Raw genomic sequence first — 9550 nt, 5'->3', positions numbered from 1 at the left:
GCTGGGACTACAGGCGCCCGCCACAACGCCTGGCTATATTTTTTTATTGCAGCCATCATTGTTGTTTGATGGGCCCGGGCTGGATTTGAACCCATCAGCTCAGGTGTATGTGGCTGGTGCCTTAGCCACTTGAGCCATAGGTGCCAAGCCAGTTTTTCTATTTTTAGAAATAGAGTCTGTCTCTTCCTCAGGTTGGTCTTGAGCTGAGTTCAGGCATTCACCTGCCTTGGCCTCCCAGAGTGCTAGGATTATAGGTATGAGCCACAGTGCCAGGCCTGCAGGTTCTATCCTCATTGCTCTGCTCTGTTTTTTTTTTTTTTCCTTTTATTTATTTATTTATTTATTTATTATTGTTTTGAGACAGAGCCTCAAGCTGTTGCCCTGGGTAGAGTGCGATGGCATCACAGCTCACAGCAACCTCTTGGGCTTAAGTGATCCTCTTGCCTCAGCCTCCCTGGTAGCTGGGACTACAGTTGCCTGCCACAATTCTCAGCTTTTTTTTTTTTTTTTTTTGCAGTTGTCATTGTTGCTTTAGCTGGACTGGCCGGGTTCAAACCCATGTGTCTTGGTGTATATGGCTGGCACTCTAACCACTGTGCTACGGGCCCCGAGCCTATTCTGTTTTTCTGTTGAGTAATTATTATTACGGTCAGTCCTCCTTATTTGTGGGTTCTGAATTTGCAAACTTGCCTACTCCCTAAAATTATTTGTACCTCCAAAATCAATACCCACAGGGCTTTTATAGTCACTTGCACACGTGTATAGAGGGGTGAGAAATCTGAATCACCCAGAAAGGAGCACATTCCCAGCTCAGGTAGAATAAGGTGACACTCTGCCTTCTCTTGTTCCTAAATGCAAGAAGTCTGTGGTGTGCCTCACAGAGAAAATATGTGTTAGATAAGCATTGTTCAGGTACAACTTACAGTGCTATGGTCAGAAGTTCAATGTTAACGAATCAATGATATGTATTTAAAAACCACCTTTAAACAAAAAACCATTGATTATGTATTGATCAGTTAGCAAACATGTTACGATCAGAAGCTTGCAGGAGCCTAACCCTGTATTTCCTCTAGGAGCAACTGTTCAGTATTTGCTAATTCAATGTTTTTGGCAACTTTGTAGAATGTAACTTCCATGAATGAGGAGAGTCAATTGTAACCATCTTTATTCATTACATACCTGTTTACTATGTATCTCTTCCACTAGGAGATAATCCTTAAAAAGGATTTGTCTGATCTGCTCACTGCTGTGATTAGTGGCTGGCACTCAGAAAACAGTCAGTGAACATTTGTGAAATGAGTAAATGACCTCTGGTCAAGCCAGCACGATAATTATTTGTAATGTCTGAGAAGGCGTTTAGAAAAGGGATTGGAAAAGGCAATTGAGAAAAATATTTGTTTAGGATGGATTGTGTCATGCAGATATCTGGAGGAAGAGCCAGGAAGCAGCACGTGCAAAGGTCCTGAGGCAAGAGCACCTTTGTTTTCCTAACTTGTTCAGGAAACAACAGGGAGGCCAGCGTGGCTGGAGCGGGTGTGGAAGGAAAGGTGTAAGAGGTCAGAACAGTTACCAGAGAGGGTTTTTTTCCCTGCTATATCCCCAGTGCTAAGAAGTGTGCTTGGAACATAGGTGTGCCCAAAAAATGGGTTGGATGTTCCCATATGACCCTTTAATGATCTTGGACCATCCTTGGTAATGCAGACTCATACCTCCACCTCGGGGAAGATGGAAGAGGGAGGTGGTAGAGAAAACCCTGAATAAGCAAATCATTTCCTCCTATCCCAGCGAAGCAGAGACCTTGAAGTAGAAATTAAGTGGGGTCATCTGTTTGTTACAAAACAAATGGGGATGGCTAGTGACCTCACACATATGTGGGCTGCATTTCATACACAGCTCAGGACTGAAGCCAGAGTTCCTGGGTGACCTCACAATGTCTAGGTGGTGCCACCCCACTGCCACAGTCCCAGTCCACCATGCTGACCACCCTGAGGCTGCTGCTCAGCTTTGCTGTCCCTGTGCTGGGAGTCTATATTTCTGTCAGCTGTCCCAGAGGCAAGCAGTGCCGGGAGGCCCTGCTGTCAGGCAATGATATCCTTCTGCACTGCAACTCGTCAGGGGCGCACTGGTACTACTTCATCATGCATGGCAGCAGCCCATCACTCTCCATCACCAGTGTCTCCAACTTAGAAATAAAGCCAGAGGGCAGCCTCCTCATTAAAAATCCATTGCCCTCCCAGACGGGTACCTACTACTGCTGTGACCACAATGACATCCAAGTGACACAGTACGAGATTGACTTCCAAGATGTTACCATGCTGTATATAACACACAAAGGCCTGGGGCAACAGCCCCTGCAGAATGAGTCCCTATTCCCCAGTGGCCAAGAGCGCATCTTTACCCGGTGGGAACCCTGGCAGGACTGCAACCACTGCGATCAGCCAGGCGAGCGGAAGCGTGTGGGATACTGCTATGTGGAGGAGCCTCTGGAGGAACCCCTCCCCTGCTGGCTCTACCTGAGACAGGTGACTCTGTGGTCCAGCCGCATGCGGCCCGAGTTGCAGGTAGAAGCCTGCACCGTCAAGTGCCTTTCTGGCAAACCACTCAGGACAGGTTATGTCATCTTTGACAACTTCCAGCTCCAGGAGTCAGCATCTGCATGGCTGTCCTGCCCCTTAGGATCCATCTACAGGTGATGGTGGCCTGTTTCTTGGCCTTGGCCAGGAAGCCCTCATAATTAATATGTGCAGAGAGGGAGGGGTCCTAGGGGGGGCAGCCCAGCAAGGCTCAGCCATCATGGAGACAGTTTCAGGCCTTGCCCTGAGGACGCCCGCAGTCCTGGGGAAGACAGCCCAGAGTGGTCAGAGTGGGGATGGGAGACACCCAGTCAGAGTGATGGGCCGTGATGGGGGGAATCCAAGAAGCCTGGAGGAGCCCCCAGAGAGGCCCCTGACTTACTGGTAGTCCTCCAGGCCCTGGAGAAAAGGATGGTGCCCCCACATTGTCCACCAGGGTCTGCCTCCTGGAGCTCACCCTCATGCTTTTGTCTTCCTGGCTGGAGCTCCTAGGAAATCTCCCCTTCACCTCCTCTTCCCCAGTCCACCCACCCCCCCCCCCAGTAATAAGAAATACAACCGGGCGGGTAGAGAGGGGGCAGTGGCTCACACTGGTAATCCTAGCACACTGGAACCGAGGTAGGTGGATTGCTTCAGCTCAGGAGTTCAAGACCAGCCTGAGCAACAGTGAGACTCTATCTCTATTAAAAATAGAAAAAATTAGCTGAGTGTTGTGGCGGGCACCTGTAGTCCCAGCTACTTGGGAGGCTGAGGCAAGAGGATCGCTTGAGCCCAAGAGTTTGAAGTTGCTGTGAGATATGATGCCTCTGCACTCTACCCAGGGTGATAGAGTGAGACTCTGCCTCAAAAACAAAACAACAACAACAACAAAAAACCTAGGGTACTGATGCCCAATGGGAGAGGAAGGAGAACAAAAAGAAAAAAGAAATTCAACCACTCTCAGGTATAAGGCTGGACAAGACGTGCCATCCGTTCCGCCCCACCCTCCCTGCCCCAGGAGTGCTGGACCCCAGATGGGAAAGCAGCAGCTCAGAGGGATGCAGCCCTGGCCCAGGGGACCCATAGTAGAAGGTGGCAGCATAGACCCTAAATTCCCAATGCTTAGCCTTGGGGTCCCTTTGCCCTCCCCCATGCACCCAAGGCAGCCCCTCCATTGCTTGCATGGGCTTCTGGTAAAGGGGGGCCCCAGCCGCATCTTGGGGCTCAATGGAATCTGCTGTCCCCACCCCATCCAGTTTTCTTTTCCTTGTTTCTGTTCTCTCCTTTTCTCACCTTTGGAACTTTTTGTCTCTCTCCCTTTCTTCTCCTTTAAGTATAAAAGGAACATCTTTTCCGTAAGAAAAATGCAATTCAAAGTGGGAGGAAAGCAAGCTGAAGCCCTCCTCCCGTCTATTTGGGAACCCCTGCTCCATGTCATGTGCCTCACGGGTCACAGGAACTTGAGAGAAGAACCCAGGGTCGCAGGCCTGCCTCTCGGGAGCCAAGTAAAGGCCACATCTTGTAAGGTTTCTGCTGGGCTCTGGATTCAGCACTTTGCAACTGTGTGATGTGGCCTTGTGGCTTCTCTCTGGGCTCTGTTTCCTCATCTGTATTACAAAGTTGAATTAGTTTCATAAAGCAGCTGTAGCAAAGCCCCACAAACTGAGACTTAGAACAGAAATGTATTTTCTCACCATTCCAGAGGCTGGAAGTCTGAACCAGAGTGTCCCTAGGGCTGAAGTCCCTCTGAGGTGCTGAGTAGAATCTTTTCTTTCTTTCTTTTCTTACTTTCTTTCTTTTTTTGACATGGGGTCTCACTCTGTCGTCCTGGGTAGAGTGCTATGGAATCATAGTTCATAGCAACTTCCAATGTGGGGGCTCAAGCGATCCTCTTGCCTCAGCTTCCCGAGTAGCTGGGACTACAGGTATCCATGACAACACCCAGCTAGTTTTTCTATTTTTTGGTAGAGATAGGGTCTCGCTCTTGCTCAGACTTATCTCGTAACTCCTGAGCTCAAGCAATCCACCTGCCTTGGCCTCCCAGAGTGCTGGGACTATAGGCGCGAGCCACCGTGCCCAGCGGGTGGAATCTCCTTGCCTTTCCCTAGCTTCTGGAGGCAGCGGGCGACCCTTGGCCTTCTTTGGCCTGTAGCCACATCGCCCAGCATCTGCTCCGTCGCTGCCTGGCGTCCTTCCTGCATCTCCATGTCTCGTCTCCTTTTCTTGAAAGGACACCAGACATAGTGGATTTAGTGCTCACTCTCCTCTGTATGACTCATCTTAATTAATTCCATTTTCAATAACCCAATTGCCAAATAAGGTCACATTTGGAGGTTCTGGGAAGGACATAAATTTCAGGGGTCTTGCTAGCCTGAATCCTGGGGTCAGTGTGATGTTTAAGGTGCTGACACCACACGGTCCATACCTCTGTGTCTGACACACAGTGCCACACTCCGCATAGGTGGCAGAAGTGGCTGTTGTGTGTTGCTTTTATTCTGTTGAGTATCTTCTCTGATCCTCAGCCATGCTGGGCATGTTTATTCACTGAACATGTCTTTACTGCTCATTTATACACCAAGCACTGTCCGAGGGACCTGGGAGACAGTGAACAACGAAACTGACCCCTGCTCTTGTGGAGAAATAAATACATAGTATTTTAAGATGCATAAAATATACAATAGTTGGGGTGGTGATAAGGGAAGGGAGGAATGCTGGGCATTGGGAAGGAGGATTAAAATTGTAAATAGGGGCTCGGCACCTGTAGCTCAGTGAGTAGGACGCCAGTCACATACACTGAAGGTGGTGGGTTCGAGCCCAGCCCAGGCCTGCTGAACAACAGTGACAACTGCAACAACAAAAAATAGCCAGGTGTTGTGGTGGGCACCTGTAGTCCCAGCTATTTTGGAGACTGAGGCAAGAGAATTGCTTAAGCCCAGGAGTTAGAGGTTGTTGTGAGCTGTGATGCCACAGCACTCTACTGAGGGCAACATAGTGAGACTCTGTCTTAAGAAAAAAAAAAAAAGTTGTAAATAGGAAGCCAGAGAAGGCTCCTCTGAGAAAGGGCCATTTTGACCAGGAATGGGAGGAGATGAGGGGGCCACGCAGGCGGAGGAAGAGCCTTCCAGGCAGCCGGGCACAGTGGCTCATACCTGTAATCCCCACACTGTAGGAGACTGAGGTGGGAAGATTGCCTAAGCTTAGGAGTTTGAGACCAGACTGAGCAAGAGTGAGACTCCGTCTCTAAGAATAGCCAGGTGTGGAGCGGGCACCTGTAGTCCCAGTACTCGAGAGGCTGAAGCAAGAGGATCACTTGAGCTCAGGAGTTTGCAGGACTGAGGCTGAGGCTGTACCCGTGGGTCAGAGGAATGCCTGGCCAGACAGGGAAGGGGACACCCCTCATTAGGGAGGGTGCTTGCTAGTTCCTCCAGATAACCCCATGAAGTCACTACCATCCTCCACTCCCATTTTTGCCCTGGCCACCCAGCTAGTAAGGTCCATGCTGTCCACACCTCCCTGTTGACGGCTACACATTACTCTGCGGGGGGCACAGCATTTGCTGTTTCCCAGGAAGGAGGCTGCTGCCGTCCCCACCTCCCTTGGGATGGACTTCGGTCCCCCCCTTTCTCCCTGGGGCCCCTCAGCTGATCTTGTCCTCCTTGCACACAGGCCTGTCATCTGGGAAGCCAACAACACCCCCCTGACTTGGGAGGGCCAGTTGTCTGGCCGGGACGTCAGCACCTTCCTGGACCCTTCCTCTGGTGGCAGGCAGCTGCAGGTTTACCAGCCAGCCATTTACAAGTGCTTCGTGGATCAAGAGTTCATGGCCCAGTTCAACCCCAGCACCAACGTGGACATACTGGAGGCCCAGATGGAGGAGGATGAGGAGCAGCAGAAGGTGGTGGAAACCCTGTGGGGGAAGTCCGACTCTGTCCTCACGGGCCTGAAGCTGGTGCTGCTTGCAGCCACGGTGCTGGCCCTGGCAGGGCTGATGCTTAGGTTCTGCCACCCCTTTCAGGGCAAAGGAAGTGACCAAGTGCTGCTGGTGAAATAAAGCAAGCCCTCAGTGCCCCAGGGTCCCAGCGTCCTGCCCCTTCATTGCCCCAGCATCCCGTCCACAGCTCTCACTCCTAAACCTGCCCCCCACACATGGTGCTCAGAGTGTGTGACCCAAAACAAGCCTGTGACAGTAGCCAAGAGTGACTGAGCCCTTCGCGGGTCCCGATCCCGCTGTTAACTCATTAGGGATCCCCTTCCACAGATGAGAAAACTGAGGCAAAACTAAGTCTGGGGCCCCAGTTCAAACGCAGGTTGCCTGGCTCAAGGCTGGTGCCTCTCAGAGGGAAGAAGGGAGGGAGGAATGAGGCCCTTCTTAGGGAGGAGGAGTGTTCCCAGGTGTGGTAAATCAAGCCTCCTCACTGCCCCCATTCTCCCCAAGACAACACAAGAGCTGTGACCTGGCAGCATCCATGTCTCCAGGTCCACCCTGCGCCCTACTGATTGTCCGTCACCCACCCTCCCCACTGCACCCAGGTCTCCCCAGGTCAGAGACAGAGGCTGCTGGAGAAGTCCAGACCTAGGGTAGCTGGGCCCACACCAGCTTTCCTGGCTCTGGCGGTGCAGTGACACAGACCCAGACAGGGGAGGGAGACGGGCCCCTCTGGTGGGGGACAAGGCGCCAGGGCCGGCTCAGCTGGCCAGCAGAAATCACTAGGCCTGGTTGTTCCCAGAAATTTAGCTGAGTGCAAGAGGGAGAAATAAAATATTAATGCCTTTTAAAATTCATCTCCCCAATAGTTCACTGTGAAGCAATGACGAGCTAGATGTGAAACTCTCCCAGAACAGACCTTCTGCCCCAAAGACAGGGCAGAACTGGTCCCCTGGGTACCAGACACTGTTGCCAAAACACTTAAGGTGGTGCCCAGAGAGACTCAAAGATGGCTGCAGAGTGAGGGGGTGTTTCCTGAGAACCCAAGGGAGCTCCCTGGGAGGCAGGGGTGGGGAACAGCAATAATAATAGCAAATACTTTTGGACTTGCTGGTGTGGTCAAAACTCAACTCCATCATAAGTATTATGTCCCCACAGCCACCCCCCTCCCCAGGCTGGTGTTACTATTAACCTTGTTTTGGAGCTAGAACATCAAGGCACAGAAGGCTCAAGTAACTTGCCTACGGTCACCCAGTGAGCTTGGGAAGGGGCCGGTGACGGGAGGGTGAACCTTATTGCCCACCCCACCCTCCGGCTCCCAGGAAATCACCAGTGTCTGGTACCCATAGCAGACCCCCTCGTATGGTAGCTGGAGGGGCAGCAGTGACAGCCAGGCACGGGTCCCGTGCCCAGTCTGGGCAGCACAGCACCCACCGCAGAGTCTGTCTATGCCCCAGTGTGGCAGGCAACACTTAGGGGACCCCAGTACCCTCCACCTCCTGGTATCCCTGCCTTTTTGTGATCTGCTCCTCTTCAATATGGAATGGACCTGTGACCTTGTTTATAACCTATAGCAAGTGGTGAGAGTGTTGGGCTGTTGCTCCCCAGACGGGGTTACATCATCCAACACTCTGTCTCAGCAGACCAGAAGGAGACAGTCTGCACGTCTGATGAAGCCAGCAGCCATGCTGAGGAAACCCAGCCGGCAAGGGGCTGCAGGGGCTGCAAGTGGCCTCCGGTGGACAGCTGGCAAAAAGCCAGGGCCCTCTGTTGAACTCTGTCAATAACCTGAACAAACTCAGAGCAGATTCCAGGTGCAAATGAGCCTGGCTGACACCTGACTGCAGCCTTCTGAGACCCTGAGCAGGGGAACCACTGAGCCGTGCCTCGACTCCAACACACAGAAATGTATGTCGTTTTAAGCTAGTAAAATTGCGGCAATATGTTATCCAGCAATAGACAACTAAGATACCCACCTATATCCCCCAGCCCACCCAGGAAGTACCCACAACTTTAGCATCACGGGGATGGTTCTAGTGTGTGCCTGGGGCTTCCTAACCCATGGGGCAGTCTGGACGCTGGTCACCCCCTGCCCCCAAGAGAAGTCTATAGCCTCAAGGGATGGGAGTTGGAGAAGTACCCAGCTTCTTCATCCCAGATGACATATCCCTTTGGAAGGGGCCTCACGTAACAACGTATCACAGGTGCTGGGGTTTAGAGATTTGGGAGAAACCCTTACTCAGCCTTCCCCAAGGCAGAAGCAGCAGATAAAAGGGTTCTAGGGTGGGTGTCTGCGGGGTGAATGGAGTGTCCCAGGGCAGGAGGCAGCTGTGGTGGGACAGGGCTTCAGGAAGGTAGCCAGGGAAGCCAGACTCTCTAGGACCCTGTAAGCCTGAGGAAGGGCTTAGGACTTTATTTGAATTAAAGTGAGAGAGCCATGGAAGGATTTTGAGGAGGGGAGGGACATGATCTGATGTCCATTTAAAACGATGATTCTGACAAGATGGAGTCCCTTGCAGGCAAGGATGGGGGTCGCTCCCAGGTTTGGACAGGATGTAGCAGCCATTTTGCTTGTGGCCAACTGGATGAGAAACTGTTTTGTTTTGAGAAAGTCTCATTCTGTTGCGCTGCTTAGAGTGCTATGGTGTCATAGCTCACAGCAACCTGAAACTCCTGGGCTCAAGTGATCCTTTTGCCTCAGCCTCCCCAGTAGTCGGGACTATAGGCAACCACCACAATGCCCACCTAGTTTCTCCATTTTTAGTAGAGACAGGGTCTTGCTCTTGCTCAGGCTGCTCTCAAATTCCTGAGCTCAAGCAATCCACCTGCCTTGGTCTCCAGAGTGCTGGGATTACAGGGGTGAGCCGTGCCTGACCTGCAGACCATGAGAAACTTTCACCACTGAGCAGGAGCCACGGCAAGACCTGCCCTCGCCACCCTCCCCCACCCTGCAGAGTGCAGTGGACGACGCAACATGGCCCACATTCCATTTTTAGCCATCCTATTCCGCCCTTTTCTTTTCCTTACTGTAATTTTTTAAGTTCTCAAGCCTGCTCTTTTGAAAAAGAATTAC

At 51.7% G+C, this 9550-nt stretch overlaps 1 protein-coding gene across 1 annotated transcript; it reads left to right on the top strand.

The window, feature by feature from the left end:
* The first annotated feature begins 1967 nt into the window (after window positions 1-1967).
* FAM187B (family with sequence similarity 187 member B) lies at window positions 1968-6603 on the top strand. Its single transcript, XM_003796118.2, has 2 exons — window positions 1968-2689; window positions 6219-6603. The coding sequence occupies exons 1-2, from the start codon at window positions 1974-1976 to the stop codon at window positions 6601-6603; spliced, it is 1101 nt and encodes a 366-aa protein (XP_003796166.1). The 5' UTR covers window positions 1968-1973.
* Window positions 6604-9550: the final 2947 nt, after the last annotated feature.

Source organism: Otolemur garnettii, unplaced genomic scaffold (assembly GCF_000181295.1).
Source record: "Otolemur garnettii isolate 467f Iridium unplaced genomic scaffold, OtoGar3 scaffold00100, whole genome shotgun sequence".
Lineage (NCBI taxonomy): Eukaryota > Metazoa > Chordata > Mammalia > Primates > Galagidae > Otolemur > Otolemur garnettii.
The sequence above is the reverse complement of the archived record's forward strand: the minus strand, read 5'-3'. Positions and strand labels throughout refer to the sequence as shown.

Bases quoted from the DNA above. Each gene is read 5' to 3' on its own strand.
- FAM187B (XM_003796118.2), top strand. From the start codon at position 1,974: ATGCTGACCACCCTGAGGCTGCTGCTCAGCTTTGCTGTCCCTGTGCTG. The intron at 2,690-6,218 runs GTGATGGTGGCC...CCTTGCACACAG, and splicing joins CCCTTAGGATCCATCTACAG to GCCTGTCATCTGGGAAGCCA.